A 22,977-nucleotide genomic window follows, 5' to 3' on the forward strand; every position below is an offset into this window, starting at 1 on the left:
TTTGAGATCAGAGATTCCATTTCAACCATGGCTAAAGCATGTCAAAAATACATAATTATAAGCGATCGATAATGTGACTCTTCTCGGCAAAAAAGGCAGTTTTCTCAGATAATATTATCCTTTATTTAAACTTAATAAAAATTGGTGATAGATAATAATAAAAAAGAGTTTCCATACGAATTTTTGGTTTTGATGAAGAGAATATAATACAATAAAAAAAAAATATGACTTGAAAAACTCGATTAAAATTAAATTTATAAGAACATTATAACAGATTAACAACAATCTAAAGATATAAGATCCAGATAATCATATAATATAATTTCTTTTATATTTTATACATATGATTCATGAAAATATTTAAATTTGTACAGAAATTTTATAAATATAATATATGTATCTATATTCATAATAGTGCAAAACTATGTAAAATTTTTTAAAGTATAATTTTATAAATTTTATAATTTAATAAATAAAATTTTTATCTCAATAATAAATATAAAGTTATTTAATTATACTTAAAACTAGTTGAACTAAATAAATTCTTGGATTTTTTATATATCGCGCTAAAGAATTGTTTTGGATCAAATATAATTACTGACTGTATCTTTTTTTATATCATTACTAAAGATATCATAAAATTACAATATCAACCTTTATTTGGAATGGATAGATATGCTTGATTTCCCTAGTTAAAATTTGGTTGTATTATATTATATGTATTTTATTTTATTTTATAGAATTAGAGGAAGAAATAAATTTATATTTGGCTCAGATTCGCAAGTTATTATCATTTAAAAAATTTATGAAAACAAATTCAGAATTACATAAAACAAACTTAAAACTCATGAGAAGACTATATTCTTCATTTTTTGAAGACTATATTCTTTACATTTGAATGATGGCTCATAAACATCACATGGTTTACGATAATTCAAGAAGTGAATCTCACTTAAATTCGAACAGCAACAATATTTATTTATTATTGATTTTTTAGAATATTGTTTGATGAATGGATTCCTAAGCTCATTATATAATCTTATGAAGTGTAGAATAAGATATTGTCAAATAGCTAAATTTTCTTATTTCAAATTAGATCGTGATCAAAATTAGATTGTATTTTCGGCATTGATCCGAGTTTAACAATCGTGGCAATAGGAATATTATTTTCAAAGTTTTTGAATTTTATAGCATAGAATGTAGTAATGAAATTCAAGTGAAAATGAGTTTAATTTTTTGTTATTGAGTGACGAAATTATTTATATTCAAAAAGAAATTAACAATAGAGAGAAGGAAAGCAGTGATGAAAATAGAGATGAAGTAAGAGTATAAGAGTAATAAAAAAGCGAAAAATAAGAATAATAAATAGAATAAGAAGAATAAATAATAAATAATTATATTAACAGAAATTAAGAAGGATTATAAGGTTTGCTCTCAACGAAAGATGAAAGACATTTTACTGTGTTATTACTCTGACAAACTGAGATCTTGGCTGATTACTTTATAAAATATCACACAAAACATAGAATTTAATATTCAATAAATTTTTTTTCTTTATATGTAAAGATATATAAAATATCAAAATATAAATGTTTTACATTTTTATATTATTTATGTGTGAAATCATTTTAAATTAGCTATAAGAAATTCACTGAACATCGTCTCGAGTTGTTAATTCGGTCAAATGAAAAAGACCTTGAACGCAAAGAGTAAATATCTTATCATCATCAAAATATGTTGAATATTAATCTCATTCGTAATATAATACATTCATCGTTCACAATATAATTTTTTATCGATAAATAATATTTGCTATATTTATAATATTTTTTTCGCCATGTGTTGTTTGAACTTGTTCATACTTGTTCAGTGGAACATAATCAATGCTACTATCGCATTGATTAAGCTACCTACTAAGCTACGTGATTGATTAGTGTTTTTTATTAACAAAACTGTAAAAAATTTTTACAAAAGAAAATGTTACTTAAAATTATTATAAGAATTTGTTTTCATATCCTATATAGTCACGATGCTCATGTACATCTCGCCTAAAATATAGACTGTCAAAATTACATCAAGGAATAGTCACAATATTTTTCTCGTTTTATTTAGACTTATTTTTCTTATTTTCATAATAAATAAATAAATAAATAAAAAATATAATAATCCTAATATTTTTCATTTATCTTACTAATAAGTAATAAACTAGAAATTAAATAGACTATGTAATTTGCATTTATTATTAATGCATTTATTATTAAAGCACTACATAAATATGATTTAGGATTATATGAATGAAATTTAGCATGAATATGAAAATAAATATATTTATATCCTATAAATGTAATAAATATGATAGTTTCATTAAATATTTTGATTTTAAATTAAATATTGAATTTAAAATAGTTAGATGCATGTTAAAAACATTTATTAAATTTATTCGAAAAAAACTTAAAAAATAAATTTATATATAATATATATACATATATATAGAATTATATTCTATTTATTTATTGCAAATAAAATGATAAAAATTAATCAAAAAATTAATTATTATTCACTAGAATTTCATTAGAAATAATAATTTCATTTAAAATTAATCTGATTTCTATTTTCTTCAAATATTATTTTACGAACATTATATTTAAAATATATGCAATAAATTGTTTAATTTCTAAATATATCTTTTAATTTTTTTCAAACTATATAATCTATATCTATATAATCTAATTAAATAATTATATTTACATAAGTTTATATATTTCAAAAGTTTTACATATATAATATGTATATAAAACTTTTCTATATAAATATTTCTATGATTAAATACACATTTTAATTTATTACATAATATTAATAAAAAAATGTAATCTAAATTTAATCTAAATTAAATCTCATCTATAATTGTAAAATGTAAAATTAAAGTAATAATTTATTACTAATAAAAAAAATTGAGAATTACTATCTTTCTCATTAAAATTAAAAATTTTTAAATATTTTTAAAAAATTTTTTATTTTGTAACATATATGTAAATATTTTGTAATATATATATATATATATATATTATATTTAAAAAAATATAATATTTAAGAGATAAAATTTCTACAAAAAAATATAAATTTTTTCTTTAAAATAATTATAAATACTTATATATGAATATTTATATGTATATTATATAAAACGTATATATTTATGAATAAAATAAAAATTGAAATTACAGAGAGAATATTCTATTGAAATATGCAATGTAAATGAAAGTAACATGATTTAATTACTATTAATATAAAAGATATCTTAGATTCTTAGATAAAGTTATATATTATTTTTATACATTTTATCATTAGATTCCATATCTATTATTATCTATTATTATTTTTATGAATTAAATTATTTATTAATCATTTTTAGTATATCATTTTTAATTGAATTAATTTATTTTATAAAAAAATAATGTAATATTTTTAATATATGCAATCGTTAATATTTGTGAAATTATAATATATATAATATTATAATATATATAATATTATATAAAAACAATTGATATTATATAAAATATCAATCATCATTTAATAATTGCTTTAAAAAATCAAAAATATTATATGATATATTTGCTTTATTGATAAATATTTAATTTGAGAGTATATATATATTTTAAATATATACCTGATGAGAATTAAAAAGTGCTATATTGTTGATAATATAATCATCAAATGGTTGATAGATAGAATTCCAATTGTAATGAATATTCCAAGTGGGTATATAAGATTCTTCTAATAAGCCTGCGTTATTAGAAAGTACTAAAGGTGTTATGATAGGTTTGTAAATTTCACCTTCTGATGCTTGGATTATGGGTACAAGTTGTTTAAAATTTGTATAAGTTTGTGATTTTGGAAAATCTCGATGTTTGTTAAAGTAATTAAATTTTGAATTCTCACGATTATTATATCGTGAATATGGAGTACGAATAACATAAGTTGTGTCAATTGTTTTTGCACGATTGTAATGAAATCTACCTTCTGGTGGAATATATCGTCCATCTGGAGTTAGGTATACCTTTAAAAATAAAAAATCATATTAATCAATTTTCATTTATATTATAAACTATATCATAATAAACCAGTTTATAGGTTTATATATATATATACAAGACATTAATATATTCATAATCTAGTTTTTGAAAAATTGATTCTGAAAATTCAAATAAATATTAAAGTTGGTATAAAATGTCGATTGAAATTTATTTATTATGTTAGAAATAATTGAAATTAGCATTAGACTTAATGAAATTATTGTTATGAATTTATTATTAATAATAAATTTTTAATAATTTATTTTTATTTAGTATCATAAACAAGTTCTAAAAATTGATTTTCACAAATACTGCTATTAAAGTTGGATGACAAATCTAAATTTAAATTTTGTATTCCATTAAAATTTCAATTTAGATTATATAATTTCAAATAATAAATATATCTTATATTTTTAATGAATATTATTCATTTCATTTTTAACAAAAATGAAAATATATTTATTATTACTTGTTACAAAAATAAGTCATTTTATTTTATAAACAAAATTAAATATCTTAATTAGTCTTTTGTTTCTTAAAAACTTATTTCATCTACATAAAAAATTTAAAATTTTCATATAGAATAATAGTTTGAATAATAGTTTTATTAGTTTTATCATAAAAATCAATTTCACATTAAAATTTGTACATTAATATCTGAATCAAATTTAGAATTTTTTTCAATATATAATAGATCTTATTAACAATAGATTTTAAATGAAATTACATAACTAAATGGTTTCTTATATTTTATGATATATATTATATTTGCAATACAACACTCAATAATATATACTCAATTTCATAGAAAAATAAAATAGTTATTTATATGCATATTTTTTTGAGAATAAAAATATTTTCCTTGAATAAAAATATATAGCTAAATATATATTTTCTATTTGTCTCATCATTCATTCAATCAGAATAGCAGTAATTAACAAGTTTATATTCATCTGTTTGCATTTCAATGCAATTTTTTGAATTGAATTTATATTTCGAAAATATTTTAAAAACTTTTTTTACAAAAAACTTTTATGTGTTTTAATAGATTTCTATATCAAACCAAGTTGTTATAATATATAAAATTATATAGCTTCTTGGAATGGAAAATTATTATTATTATTAAAACTTATCAATATTTTTATTTTTATTATCTTTATTATATATTTATCTTTATTGATTTATTGCAATTAATTTTTTATTTGCATAAATGTATGAAATCTAATTGAATGCTGATCTTGTATTTTAAACTTAACTTTCTCAATTTTGATAGAATGTCAAAACTTTATCTTTTTTAGTTTTAATTTATTTTAATATTTAAGAAAAATTTCAATTCTTCATTCAAGATCTTTAATAATTAATTCAATTCTTTAAAATATAATAAATAAATTAAAATTTAATATAATTTAAAATAATAATAAAATAAATAAATAATATAAATTTAATATAATTAATTTTTATATAAAATATAATAAATAAATTAAAATTTATGAATTAATTATAATAATCTGATTATCAACATAAATTATTAATATTTTTTATAATTTTATAATTTTTCATATTTCTGTTATTTAAAAATAATTTTATTATATTTATACTTAATTTTATTATATTTATTCTTAAAATTTGAGTTAATTTTTCATTCCATTTTTTGAATCTTTAGTCTGTATGAAGTTTGGTATAATTTGTTAAGAAATTTTTAATTGATAAATAATTGATAAAGAAGTTATATTTTTATATTTTAATTTTTTTTATCCATTTTATCATTTAAAAAAAATCAATCTTTATATCAATCATATAAATGTTTTTTTGCCAAGTTTTTATTTTGTATTCATCATTGTTACATATATATACAAAATCATTAAAGTTAAGTAATTTTTTATTTATTTATTTTTTTTAGTTAATATTTTGATTTAAAATTCAATGAACTTCTAGAGCTTTTTGTACTTTAAAATTTTTTTTAAATATTTATTTTTACTATTTGATATATATTCTAAACTATTCTATATTTCATTTTTGTCCATTTTTTATTCTCTTCTATTTCTTCTTATTTTATTTTATTCTAATTTATTTTTTCTTTCTTTTTTTTTTCTGTTCATTGCATAAACATATCTTGAATAATTTCGCTTATTGTTTTTAAATTCTTTAATGAAATATTATCCTTTTTTTAAAAAAAACAATATCTTTACTAAAATATAATTTTTTTATTAAAAATAATTTTATGATAGTTGGATGCATTAATTTACAATCTTTTTTATTTTCATTTGTAATAATCAATATCATAATCATAATAATATCATAATCATAATAAATATCAACTTTTTTTATTTATTGTTCTATTTTAATTGTTTCTTTTCTGCCATAATTATGTAACTGAATATTCTTTAATGAATAGTTTTAAATCTAATTTTATTCTAGATTATTCTTCTGCTAAAGTCCAATTTTTAATACTAATATAGAGGATTAGAATATAAACTGTTGTAACAGCTTTCAATATTTTTTAAGCATATTTTTGATAGTCTCATTAGCCAAATATCTTTGATTCTCTTATCATAATTTTTTTTCTATCAGATTATTTTGTTGTGACATATATAGAAGACATAAAAACTAACAAAGCTGATTTGTTCAGAAAATTTAAAAAAATTATAAATTTAAAAAATTTTTAAAATAAAAAATTCTATATATTCTTGACTATTATTATATATAATACTTTTTATTTTTCTTTGTTTTGTTAATTTTCTATTTTTATCTTAAATTTATTATATCTATATTATTTCTTAAATTTATAATTTTACAATTTTCAATTTTTAATTTTTTTTCAATAAACATATATCTATAATATATCTATCACTAAAATTATAATACTTAACTAAAAATATCTGACTGCTTTAATTAAATAAATTTTATCCTTATAATGGTTTTTTTAAGCATATCTCATATAACAAAATAATCAGAAATTATTTAACTTTAACATATTTTTTTTATCTATTAAGATAGATATAAGATTTCAATTTTTTATGTCAAATATTTTTCAAAGCATTTCTTCTAAACTAATTTTATTATTTGAAATTATATATATATATATATATATATATATATATATATATATATATATATATATATATATATATATATATTTTAAGTATATATTCAATCTATATATTTTATTAATTTTTTATATAAATCACATAATTATGTAAAATATTATAATTACATTATCAAAACTTAAATTAAATCATTTTGCTTAATAAAATATTTGCTTTTAATTTTAGTACAAATAAAATTAGAATGCAATAATTACATTTAATTTTAAATCATTTTAGCTATCTATTTTTAAATTTTATCTATTTTTTAATATTTTTTTATCTATTTTTTTATCTATTTTTTAATATTATTATTTATCATTTATATCAAAGATTTGCATTTTTATTCATTGATATGTGAAAAAACATTATTAATATATAATAGCATTATCGCTGAACTTCTAATAGTTAATTAGTCATAGTTATTTTTATATGATGCTATATATATATTATGTTTTTTGAATAGCGAATATATTATTTTGATCACTACTTTTCTTTAATGCATACTACTATGTTCATTTTCTTTAATGATAATTACTATATGCATATTTATATTCATATTTATATTCATATTTATATTCATATTTATATATATTTATATATTCATATTTATGTTACAATTATAATACTTTATATTATTTTAAATTTTGAATCTTTTATTATTCTTTTTGTACAAAAACAGAGTCATTACAACTTTTAAATTAAATCTAACTTTTTGAATTTTTATTATGTTAAAATTTGTAAGCTCTTATTATCATAAATTTAAGATTGAAAGAATGTAACAAAAATATTCTGATTTATTCTTGATCAACAATAAATCCTAATAATTCTATCAGTTATTATGCAAATATCTGATCAATATTTAATTAAAATAATCATCACTTAAGTAAATAATATTTAATTTTCAAATTTTATTGTGACCAATATTTTAAATAAATGAATTTTTATGATTAAATCTAAATTTTTAAAAATATTCTTGATCTTAATTCTTATTTCTTTATGTGTAACTATACTTCTTATATTCATGTAATTTTCTTTATTTATTTTGAAGATTTTGATAATTTTGTTTTTGCTTTTATCTTTTAGTATCAATAATAGCTATCATATTTCCTATTTCTACAAATTATCATATCTAAAGTCCAATCATTATAATCTTCTTTTACGAAAAATTATTTTCCTATTGATAAAAAATTATTAAGATTGTCATTTTTTCATTAAAACAGACTTATGCTTTTTTTTTATTCTTTTTATGACATTAAGTTTTCATGAAAATTAAGTATATTATGCTTATGTGTAATATTACATATATAAATGTCACATAATAATGAATGTTACATATTTTTTTCATATAAAAATTTGCTAGAAGAAAATGTCACTTTTAAAGAGTGAAAAAACTAACCTATCCCTGTTTCGTAATCCTAATGCTTATTTTTATTAGAGCCATGAAGTTCTAAAAATTAATTTTCTTAAATACTATTAAGATTATGTTACAAAATGCAATTTAAATTTATCTTTTAATAAGATTAAAAACACAGATGGAATGAAATATTTTTATCATATTTAAATTTACTTTTTTGAGGAAAATTGAAAAAAGAATTAGTATATTGATTGATTCATATTATAAATAAATAGATATAAAAATTATGATTGAACAATTATACAATACAATTATATAATACAATTTAGGCATGATAGCAATGAAACTATATAAATGTAACGCTGATGATATCGCTCGTCTCTGCTTCATTTTATCTAACATAAAAATTCAATAATTTATAATAAATAAGTCTCAATCGATATTTTTTTATCAATCAACTTTATATTTGTTTTGATAAAATCCTAGAATTCTGTAAAAATGTGAATATATTATAATATATTCTATATTTTAAAAATGGTATTGAAGTGGTATTGAACTAAGCGAAATTTTTTATCAATAGATTAGAAAATACAAAATAAGATGGAACTATCATGATCATAACATTATATTATAATATATGCTTTAAATATAAAAATAAAACTATAAATTAAAATATAATAAATAAAATTAATATAAAAGAATATAAAAATAAAAAAAATAAAACTTATTTTTATGAACATTTAATCTTGAATCCACCAAAAAATAGTTTTTGCTTCTATCAATACCAAAAAATACTTCTTGACATCAAAATCAGCTTCCTTAAATCATTTTAAATTGAATTAAAAATTGAATTAAATAAAGAGTTATAAGAGTTATAATAAAGAATTATTTTTTAAAAATTAGAACTTGTAGAGTTTGTAGAACTTTATGTAGATTTTTTGTATAAAAATTATACATGAATAATAATCATAATATTATTATATATTAATAATAAAATTATATTATTACATTATACAATAAAAACATTTATTATTTGCATAAAATTAATAATTAATAATAATAATTGTAAAATTAAAATACATAAGAAAAGTTAAAAATAAAAGACATATAATATCAAAATAAAAATAGAATATTTTATTTATCATTTTAAAAATATTAAAAATAATTTATTTATTTAATTAAATGCATTTAATATAATTTTCTTAATAAAATTATATAAAATTTTTTTATGCATACCTTTATTACTTCTGGCATTGTTTGAATATGTTGAGTGTGTTTATGTACATTTCGAGCATCTAAAATCACACCATCAGGCACTGTAATGCCTTCTTTGTTTAACCGATTCAATGCTAAGCGATCAGTTTTAAAAGCTTCTTCTGGAATTTTGCCTCCTAATGCTGGTAATACCTGTTCTCTAAATATTTGTCGTTTTTGCTATAAATATAAAAAAATCATTTAAATAAATCAATTAATAATAAATTTAATAATAATAAATTAAAAAAATCATTAATAATAAATTTTAAATTTTAATAATATAATGGAATATTAGAAGAGTCTAATCTTTAAAAAACATTTTAAAACAAAAAATTAGATATTAAACAAAAATGAAATATAAATAATATTATAAGAAAATAAAATTATAAGAAAATAAATATTTATAAGAATATTTTATGATAATTTATATGCGAAATATTATACATAATGATAAATAATATCGTTATAATAATCATTACAATTTTTTTCTGTTAATTTAATAAAAAAATGTAATGAATAAAAATTGAACAATATTCAATTAATTGATAATAATTAATAATAATTGATAATAACTATATCATATTTATTATCAATTTAATAATCAATATAAATATAATAATAAATAATAATAATGAAATAATAATAATAAAATGACAACAAAATCATGTTAAAGATAATTAAAATTTAAACTTTTAATTATATTGAGATTTTATATGATACAATCGTATTTTTAGATTAATATAAATTTTTATTAAATTAAATTTAAATTTTTCGATTTTTTTACAGTGAATGTATATCACAACAATATGTCCAAAGAAATCGATTTTTTCTAATTATAACATAAATAAAAAATGAGATTATTTTTGAATTGAGAAATTTTTATTTTAAAGCAATAAATATCTATGCTTTGAGATCTTTTTTCTGCATTCAATAATAGTAAACATATTACAAATCGGATTTTTCAATAAGATAACTTAGCAATTTGTAATGATCTCTTTGATCGAAGCATTTTTATCGAAAAATTTTATTTTGAAATGCGAAGCTCCAGATATTGTCCCACGCTTTTCAACAAGAATGTTTGATAAACATGAAAAGATTAAACATAACTATCAATATATTTTTCAATTAGTTTCCAAAGAAAAAAGAAAATTACTATTGTAATTAATGATATTTTAATGACAAAGAGATTGAATTCTGAAAAAATAGAAAATCAATCAGCAACTAAGTAACATAAAGTAATTTCATCCATTGAAAAATTTATTCTATAATAAGCAACAATTATTTTACTTAAATTTAAATTATTTTAACTAGACTCTATTATATTATTAAATTGAAATAGCATTAAGAGTGCAACAAACACATCGAAATACTTTTAACAAAGTATAAAAATATATTTATATAACACAATCAAAAATCAGTAAAATTGATAAGGAAAACTTTATCTTTTAGATAAAAATTAAAAAGCTATAAAAATTCGTAGATATCTAGAAATCTAATTTATTTATCATTAAATTTTTATGATACAATTTGTATTAAATATTATTATTATTGTATTAAAAATTACACGAATCATTAAGAAAATATAAAAAAAAATAATTTTGACTTTTATTGGAAAAAGTCTAATTTAACAATTTTATAGAATATAATATTCAATTTTATTATTATTATTATTATTGAATGTTAAATAATTTTTATTCATAATGTTTATATTAAATATTATGTGTATTATATAATATACATTATTAATATTTCTAATGATGCAATAATTTTAATAAATGAAATACATGATTATTTTTTATCAATATTATTAATATAAATATATATCTATTAATTATTTAGCAAATAATAGAATAGATAATAGAATATATTTGTCTTGTAAATACTTACCTTTTCGGCAACGACGCATATCATGAGAAATGTAGTGATAGATATTAAATAAAACCAATTTTGTTTTCCAATTGTCTTCATTCTAATGAACATTTGTTAATTATTATTTTACATTGGTATAATCAAAAACATCTTTTTTGTAGATTTTATTTCCTAAAATATTGAAACGAATATATGAATATAAATTTTTAATTATTATAAAATTAGTTTATAAAGTTTATAATTATTATATTATATTAATATTATTTATATGTACTTAAATAAAAAGTAATAATAAACATAAGAATTTATAACTTGAATAATAATTATGAATTTCGATAACAGATAATTCTATATATGAAAATAAATAAAAATTATACAAAATAAAATAAAATGTTACCGCTTATATCTTTATTTTTAAGAAAATCAAAACTGTAAATTTATTATCAGTTAGTGAAAGTTTAATTTTTTCGAAAATTTAAATAAATTTTCAAATAATAAAAAATTAATTTTTAAATTTAAAAAAATTTTTTTATTTTTATGTATTCAGATATAAAAAAATGTTATATATTTTTTGCTTTTTTTCATATGTAGAATCATCTTCTATCAATAATTCATTTTTATTTTCATAACTCATTTTATTTGTATTTAAAAATTTTTTTTAAATAAATTTGATTTATTAATTTATTTAAAAATGAAACTTTAAATGTAAAAATATTATCATATAAATATATGTATGTAATATTATATTGTAAATATATATTATTTTTTATTTTTGATTTATTTTTATAGAAACATCCATGATTTCAGAAACATGTATACATATACATATATTTTATATATTATTACATGCAATATTTAATTTTTATCAATTTCTTTAACATAAATTATAAGTCTTTTCTTTATAATTTAAAATATAATTAATATTTTCATTTTGTTTTATAATATTTAATATAAAAAATTGAAAAATAATTTGTTTAAATAAATACAATATTTATATATAATAAATATAATACTTATATATAACTTATATCATATATATATATATATATATATATATTATACCATTTTTTATATTTATTATTTAATATATAATAAGACAAACAAAAATAAATAAATTACAAAGAAATTATATTTAAAATAATTTATTTGTTGACGAAAAATTTGCAAGGAAGTGAAATTAATCTTTAAAGTTTTATTTTTTAATTTTTTGATTAAAAGTTTACCCAACAATTTTTTTCGTAATAGTATGATAGAGCATTAAATTTTGCAATTTATAATTTTGTTCGATCTCATATCAAAGTTATTCGATAAGTAAGAAATGAAATGGAAATTGATTTCACTTTCTTAAAACATTATTTTAATAAAAAAAATTATATATAGATTATTATGTTTTACAAAGTTTCGTTAAAAATTAAAAATATTTTATTAAAAAATAAAAAATTATTACTTTCGTGATCTATTGTACATGCAATTTCTAAAATTTATAAATGTTTATTAAAATCTGTTTATTATACATTTTCTGTTTATATTTTTTATATTTTTATATAATTAATTTATATAAATTTGTACGAATTATATTATGATATAGTGAATATATAAATAATTTATATAAATGTTAATTATAAAATTATTATTATATATTACAACAAATATTATAATAAAATTAATAAATTATGAAAAATTTTAAATTAATATTTTCTACTTAAATATATATACTGTATATTGTAAAATGAAATCTTTCTAATGAATATTAATCATTAAATAAAATTGCGTATCAATTTAAATAATTGTTTAAATGATAACATTAAATAAAAAAGTGAAGTTTAAAAATTTTCAATTGCATTTATTTCCAAAATAATTAATATAATTATCATAATTAAAATTTTAATAATAATTTAGCTATCTTATTTTAATTTTGTTATATGTTATCTAGATATACTTATGTTATGATATACTTGTGTACATTATTTATAACATATTTATTTGTATAATATATACTATGTTATTTTTTGAAAAAAATCATAAATTATAAAAATATAAAATATATGTTTAATTTTAATTTTAATAATAATTGTAAAATATTTAATATGTGTAAAATATTAGTAATTATATAATTAATTATATAATTATATAAAGTTAAATTTATCTATAGTAACAATAAGTAAAAAAAGTCAATAATTTTAATGAAATAGTTTTATTCATATTATTTTTATATTAAATAATTTTTTTTATACTCGAGATTAATATATACTTCATAAATTATTCAAACGGCAATGCTCAGAATTAACAATAATCATAAAAATAAAGCATGTCAATCAGTGAATAAGGAATATAATATTATGAATATAATGATGGAGTATTTGGCTTTACTAATTATTTTAACGATTTACAAACTACTCAGATAATTTAATTAGTAAATATATAAATAAAATATATATAATGAAAATATATAATGTAAATATATAAAATAAAAATATATAAATAATCTTTTTTCATTCGATTATAAGTAAATCACAAGTTCATTATACAAAAAAATTTTTAAATATACATTTTAAATATACATTGAAGAACAAGAGACATTCAATTGAACAAAATAGTATTATATTTAACGAATTATATTTATTGATTATAATAATTGATACACAATGAACGAATCAATATATCTGATGTAATAATAGAAATTATTGAAACCAGATCTGTTAAATTTATTTATAATAAAAGACAAAAAATAAAATTATTATTAAAATATGTTTATCCCAATTCTGCAATATACAATTGCACCAATTAATATTTTATTTTCAAGCTAATAAAAAAAAAACCATTAATACTTCACGCTAAAATTGATTAGGGCAAATTTCATAAAATTATTAATAATTTGTTTTAGTTAAATATTTCATTAAAAATAAAAAAAAATATAAATAATGCAGTAGAGCAATTTAATATTTTGATACAAACAAATTGTATGAAAATCTGCGTCAAAAATAAAAATTAGTATTATATATAAATTTATAATATTATATATAATTATTTTTTAATATTATTCTTTAAAAATTATAAAAATATTATTAAATAATTAAATCGTTAAAGATCACTTAAAAGACAATAATAGTAATTAATAGTATATTCACTATTCAAATGCTTAAAAGAAAAACAATCTCATAAAAAAATATCTGAAAAACTTGATATTACTTGAAAATATAGATTATTCATTTCGACAAGCTATTATAAAAATAAAAAAAACAACCAATAAAATCAATGCCATTAAATTGAAAAGAAAAAAATGGAAAATGGATTAAAACGAACAAAGAAAAAGTAGTAATTTTTTTCAAATATTTTGAAAAATCTTTCAATGTAAGATGGAAATGAATAAATGAAAAAAAAATTAGAAATATTAATTCCACTCTTATTTCCCAAACAAGTAAAATATATGTTTATTTACTAAACAAGTAAAATAAATAATATATAAATTAAATCTAAAAAAGATTTAACTTTAAACCGATAAGATTTAATTTTTAACTTAATATTGACAAAATTTTAATAATCTTCTAAAAAACTTCTACTTACTTTTTGAGCATGTAATGCAATATTAAAAAACTAATTTCTTAGAAAATAATCCAAATTATTTTAGTCAAAAACCTGATAAACCTTTATAAGATATTTTTATTAATTAATAAATTATTAATTAATAATTAATAATTAATTAATAATTAATAATATTAATAATTAATTAATAAATAATTCTTTACAATCGCTGCCAACTTTTGGACAAAAAAATCTGATATAGTTTATTAAAGTATATAGACAACATAAACATTTTTTACACTAAACTTTTTTACACTAAACTCTACTAAAATAATTAATTGAATACATTTAATTGAAATAAATTTTGATTTAATTTAAATAATAAATTTATACATAAATTTCTATTGTCTTATAATACATTATTAGATATAATACATTTAGACATAATTCAATATTTCAAATTGTAATGTTTAATAAAAATGTAATTGTATATTAATTTTATTTTGATTGCACAAGAAAGAAGAGAATAAAAAATAATATAAAACAGAAATATATTTATATATTTTTATGTTTATCACTAAAAATTTCTGAATAATAAATTTGAATAAGATCACGAAATGTATCCCAACTCATTATATGTCATTAATCAGATAAATATGATTATATATTTTCATTTCAATTTTTTTCTTAATTATGAATTAAATAATTTTATAAGAATTAGTAAGAATCGAAATCATTCCTCAGTGAAATCGATTGTTATATGTATTTAACTTCATTGGATCATTATTATTAGCAAAAATTTGCACGAGTATAAACCGATCATCATTTCGAATTTAAATTCTGAAATCGGCTAAAAAAACTAGTAAATAATTAATAAAAAAAATAAGTTATTGTTTATTATTAATTGACTTGGTAAGAAAAGATAAATCATATTTGCTAATTTTATAGAAAGAAAAAAAAATTTAATTACTAAAAAAAATTATTGTAAACATTAATTATTAAACATATTGAAATATTTAAAATATTTCTTTTATTTTTTATTTTGAAAAAAACAAAAAGTTTTTTATTTTGAAGGTTTTTTTATTTCATTATATAGCATATATATAATATATATAATACATATAAACATATTATATATATATAATATATATAATAATGATTTTATATGATATAAAAAAGTATAGATTATTTAAACAAAGATCACTTTTTTTTCGATATTGCAAATACAAAATTACTTAAAAAATTACATAGAAGATAAATTCAATGATCTTGATTTTAATTTTAAAGAGAAGATATTTTTGATATGTTCATTATAAAAAATTATTAATAAAAAATGCTTAAAAATAGAAATTGATGTGAAAATATTCCTAGTAATTAATTTCAATAAAAACATATAAAGCTTTATTAATATATAAGCCTATTAATAAGATTTCAATAAATAAATAATAATTAACATTTTTAAAAGTTTACAAAACAATTTATAAAAGAAAAAATTATAATACTTATATTTCTCAAATCATAGCTATCAGAACTGTATATACAAATAATGAAATGAACTTATAGAATAATCTATTATTTTATAATATATATTGTTAAAAAAGATTATTGCATTATAGAATAAAAAAGAAAAATAAAAAAGAAATTTCGAATTTTATTAATATTCATTGAATTTGATAAAAAATTATTTGAATCTTTTTTTTGATTTCTTCAAATCAATTTTGTCGAAATCCCTTCTCAAAAAATAAAATCAAGTCATATTCCAAAAATATTATAATTAATACTTTAAAAAAATAATAAAAAAATAAAAACATCATTTTGATAAAAAATTCTACTACTTTAATTATACATAACTAAATAAATTGTGAATAGAGTAAATCTAAAAAGTATTCGTACAATAATAAATTTAAAAAAAAAATATCGTAATATTTCATTTATTAATATAATTTTAATAAATAAATAATATGTATAAAATATGAAAAATATGAAATATTTTTAATCAAGTAAAAAAATTTGAGGAATTTCATATGGAACATACAATATAAAAATAAATATTATAAATTTTATAAAATTTTTTTTAATAAATATAAAATTAAATTAGTACAAATTTGGATAATATATGAGTAATATGAGACATTGTCATTTTTGAAGAAAGTAAATTTTGTAACCGTCTTAAAATATTAATAAAAATATTGATAGAATGTATTAATAGAAATGAATATATAAATATAATATACAGTGTCAAATACAATTTATTCTTATTATTTTTCATAATAGCATATCTAAATTGTACTTTCTGAATAATTATATAAATGATGAATTTTAATTAGCACAATAAACAATATATTTCTATAATTTGTCTTAAAATTTAAAAAAAAAAAATTTTAAATTTAATTTAATTTAAAATTATATTAAAAATGTAATTATAAATTAATATAATTATATATTAATGTTAAATATATATATATATATATATTTATATATATATTTAAAATTATATATATATTTAAAATTTTAATTTAAAATTTTAAAATAATATTATTATTAGTCAAATATCTCATATTTCTATCAATTTATCATTTCATTTTTCCTAATTTTATCGTAATAAAATAAAATTTTAACATAAATACTTTAAATCTTCATTAATAAAACTATATATATATATATATATATATATTAAAACTATATAATTATATTATTTTGTTGATTTTTTAAATATTCTTTAAATTAAATTAAATTTTACTTTAATAAACGCATATAGAAATTTTTTATTATGGTCTTAATATTCGTTAAATAAATAAAATTGACAGATAACTATTAATGATTTCTGGAAAAGTCTTTTCATTATTATAATATGTGAAATACAATCTTTATATCTTATTTTATTTATATTTTTTTCTTTATATTCTTCAAAATCAATAATAATTTAGAAAAAAAATTGTAATTCCATTAAAATTTTAATAAATATTTTAAAAATAGCAAAAATATATACGTAATAAGTATTTCTATAGTTATATTTCATAAATTATTAAAATATAAATATATAAATATTATAACATAAAAAAATTTGTATAAAATATCACATATTATACAATGATATTGAATTACAAAAACATTACCAAATGTGTAGTGTAAAAAACATAAAAAATTAATAATTATTTTATCATTTCTTTATTAATTAAGAACAATTTAAGAATAATTGCAACAAAAGTTGTTAAAAAATTTTAAAATATTTTAAAAATTAGAAAATTCATTAATACTAAATGTCATTTCTTTATAAGGTCAAATATATTATTATATAATATATTATTAAATAATTACAAAAATATTATATAAGGAAAAGAATATTAAAAAAGAAATTACAATTTACAAACAAATTTATGAAATTATTAATTTAACTTAATATATTTATAATATAATATATTTATAAATAAAGAAAATAAAATAATATTTGAAATTTGTAATAATGAAGTATCTTAAATTTAGTTTCTTTTAAATAAATTACACTATTTAAAAATTTGATTTTAATGTTATTAATAAAGCGTGTCAAATAGAAAAAAATAAATATATATTCAGTAATATGTATAAAAAAAACTGAAAGAATTATAATAATATAATTTAATCTTATTTAATAAATCATTATATTTTTCAATTAGATAGGTCTATTTTATAATATATATTTCATTTGTTTGCAAGGAATAGTAAAAAATAATTTAATTATTAGAAGTAAATAATGTGTGAAAACTTGTCAAGAAATTGAATCTGTATTTTTATAACGAATATCTTAGTAATGATTTTAAGAATTTCTAAATTATATTTGTACATGGGAACTGCATCAATTACGTGAAAGCTGAAATATAAAAAAGGTGAAAGTTTTCTCATACTTATATTATCTTCTATTGATGGCATTTTGAATAGATAGAAGTAAAAAATTTTTTAATCTTTGAATTACCAATGTAGCGAAAGATTTCTTTGACAAAGAAATCTATTATAGTATCAACAATACATTCTTTATTCATAATGTATTTTATATTTATTAAGTATTAAATAGAAAAATATTTTTAACATCGGATGATATATAATATAATAATAAATAATTTTTTATTTTTAGAGACTTAATTAAATTTCTAGTTTCTTTTCCCTCATATCTATGATTTTATGATTAATATTATTAAATTTTAAAATTATTAAATTTTTATTTTGTAGAAAACAAATAAATTATTTATAGAAATATAAGAATATAAGAATATAAAGAATATAAAGAAATATAGAAAATATATTATACAAATATATATAATTAGAAAATTATAAAATATAAAGAATAATAAGAAATTGATTAATATATATTATAAAATTATAAAATTATAACATTAAATAATTAATATTAAATAATTATAAAATTAATATAATAAAATTTATTAAAAAACATTACAAAATTATTAATTATTAAAAACAAGATAATGTGATTATTTAAAATATTTTATTAGTTTGTAATAATATATATAAATAATATATAATTGTAATAATATATATATATATTTGTAATAATATATAAAAAATATTTAATTTCATTTAAGAAAACAAAATTATTCTATATATTAAGAAAACAAATTCTTTATGTATCGATCTATGAAAAAACTTATATGCTCTTTAAAATCATTTAACTTTTATTCGAAATATTATCTAATAATATTTAAACAAACTAATTTATCTTATTATTTTATTTATTCTGTTATTATTTATTTTACTGTATTATATTATTATTAATTTTTTCATTATTTCTATCTAAGTTTTATGCATTAAATTCATTTTTACAAACCTTAGAAATTTTATCTATTATTAAATTTATATTTTTATCAATTATCGTAATAAAATAGTAATAATACTATTTATGCTATTTTCTTTTTAAAAGAAGTGTCTTTCTTTCATAAATTTTTTTTCATTATTTATGATATATCTTTTTTTTAAATATCTAATAATAATTTAAATAAAATATTCTTCTCTTTTTTTATATTATTTTTTCAATATATATTTTACATTTTATATTTTTAAAAATAAAAAATAAAAATAAATCGATTTTAAAAATAATCACTATAATTAATTCTTTTTTGAATATTATTAAATATTATATAATATATAATATTTAATTTATAATATATAATATATAATATAATTTATAATATATATATATAATTTATAATATATAATATTTAATTTATAATATATTTAAAAAACGTTTTCTTATCGATTTCAATAATATAATAAAATGATTAATTAAATATCATTAAAATGTAATATCTTGTCTAAATATTCTGAATAATTTTTAAATGTTGTTATATGTTCCATCTTAATTATTTAATAAAAAATTCATGAAATTATGATAATTTTTTTTGTTTTTAAGAATATAATGGAAACTTTTTGAGAGAGAAAAAAAGAACATCTTGTAAATATTTTTGATATTTAAGATAAGTATAGATAAATTTAAATTAGGTTTGTATTAAATTTAACTTAAATTTATAATTTGTAAGGATTTGTAATAATAAGATTATAATAATAAAACTAAATATATACTTATATCATATATTTTTTCTTGTTTTTTTACTTAAAAAAAAAGAAAACAAATCGTTTCTATTGCCTAACTAACCAAATATTTGTAGCCCGCATTGAATGCAACTTTAACGTTGAATATAGCGATCAAAATATTGTAAAATCAATATTCCTGGATAACATATTGATTTTGTAATTAACTTTTATTGTAAAATATAAATATAAATTGTTATATATAAAGAAAATAAAAAGTAATATTGTATTATAAAAAAAAATAATGATTTTTAAATAAATATAAAAAAAAATGTGTTTTCAAAAATGTCAGAACATTCGCAAATTGGAAATTTCCTGAGATAATTTCAAACATTTTTTTTTGTAAAAACTTTCGTTATAATTTTATTAATGAAATATTAAAAATATTTATAATTATTATGATATTATGGGTTATTAGAAAATATTGATCAATTATAAAACGCATAGCTTAATCTAATATAATATAATAAATTTTCAAGAATCTTCAGTTTACAGATGTTCTAATATTTTTAGGATATATATTATATATATATATAAATTTAATAGCAATAATAATAAAATAGAAATTTTATTTTATATTGCATAGTAAATAAAGTTTAATCCTTATAGAAACTATTAAACTTTATATTTATAATTTAAATTCTGTCAATGGAATAGATTGAATTGGATTAATTTAAGATTTGATTTAGATTTATTGCAGTTAATTCAAATTGAAATTGAATTTATTTTTCAATTTTAATTTTAATTATGCAATCAAATCTATTGATGTTAAATCACAAAAATAAAGAAATTTTGGAAATATAAATTTCTTTTTTATTTTTTATAAAAAAATTGTTATTGATATATATTCAAATGAAATTTCGCGTAACAGTTATCATCTCAAGATTGCAAATCACTAATAATGATTTTTAACAAAAAAGAAATTTTTATAATTTCATATTTTATTGTTATATTATTATGATATATTGTTATATATCTTAATTATTCTCTTTATTCTTCTGATTTAGTACTTTCAAATATTTTTTGATTCTCATAATTAAAATTGAAATAATTAATAGAACAATTTCAAAACTTATTTGACAAACCAATTACACGTAATACAAACAAAATAATTTTTAAATTCTTTTAAACAATTAAAAAACACTTAAATATTTAATTCTTTTTAATTACTGTAAAGAAAAAAAAATACAAAAGTTACAATATAAATGTATGATTTTTCATATTTTATTATACTAATTTATATATTAATTTTATTATTTTTTGTAGTAATATACATATATATAGTCAAAATTACATATAATACATATAATATACATATATAATTAAAATTACACAGAATATAGATTTTATAAATATAAATAATGCAATACAGAAATTTTCAATGTAAATGATACATTATATATTTTACTCCAAATATATGTATTTAAAAAAGTTAATTCATTAGTTAAGAAAAAAAATCTTTCTATTCCTTCTATATTTTTCTATATTTTTTATTTTGATTAGGAGAGAATTATTTTTTTAATTTTTAATAAAAATTATTTTAATAAATAATTTTTTTAATTTTACATTTTTCAATTATTAAAATATTTCTAACAATATTATTTTTTAAAACATATATTTCAATAAAATATGTATCTAAATAAAATGCTAAATACTAAAGCAAAAATATGATCAATATTTTTTTTATTATTAAGTTATAATATAAAAGTATTTATAAAATATTATATTTAAAAAATAAATTTATAAATTTTTTTTTAAATTTTATATTAATTATTCATAAGTTTTGTATTTATTTATAAATATTATTTATAAATTATTAATATTATTTATAAATTTATTAATAAATTGAAATATAGAGTGATCTGATTTTGATGTTTTGGTTTTCTCAGTATTATTATTTATAACAAAAAATTTCAAATGAAAATTGAATATTAAGATTATATTATGATATTATTATTTTTGAATGTAATAGTCATATGAAGATTAAATATATAATTAAAAATAATATAATTAAGTTTTTACTTTACTTTTTTCATAATAATTTTTTTATATTATTTCTAAAAATTTAATGTACAGAAAGATTTATCATAAGAGAATATTTATGTAAAAAAGGAATTTTTATTTGAAATTTGTATAGATAATATAACTCCTTAATCATTTCTTATAGGAATTATTTCTGCAATTTTTTTTAATATGTATATTAAACTTAAAAATATAAAGAAAAGGAAATATAAAATATAGA

The 22,977-nt window shown here is 15.3% G+C and overlaps 1 protein-coding gene across 2 annotated transcripts in view; it reads right to left on the minus strand.

The window, feature by feature from the left end:
* Positions 1 to 22,977, minus strand: part of LOC107965774 — a 29,975-nt gene that overhangs the window by 2,474 nt on the left and 4,524 nt on the right. The window contains exons 1-4 of one of the 2 annotated variants that reach the window (XM_026439035.1): positions 15,201 to 15,284; positions 11,655 to 11,807; positions 9,750 to 9,947; positions 3,668 to 4,057 (exon numbers count right to left, since the gene is read on the minus strand). In XM_026439035.1, coding sequence (XP_026294820.1) covers positions 3,668 to 4,057; positions 9,750 to 9,947; positions 11,655 to 11,747 — 681 coding nt within the window. In that variant the 5' untranslated portion in view covers positions 11,748 to 11,807; positions 15,201 to 15,284. Of the gene's footprint in view, positions 1 to 3,667; positions 4,058 to 9,749; positions 9,948 to 11,654; positions 11,808 to 15,200; positions 15,285 to 22,977 lie in introns of those variants that run through there. The other variant, XM_026439034.1, reaches the window with a different exon arrangement.

This window comes from Apis mellifera, linkage group LG2 (assembly GCF_003254395.2).
Source record: "Apis mellifera strain DH4 linkage group LG2, Amel_HAv3.1, whole genome shotgun sequence".
Lineage (NCBI taxonomy): Eukaryota > Metazoa > Arthropoda > Insecta > Hymenoptera > Apidae > Apis > Apis mellifera.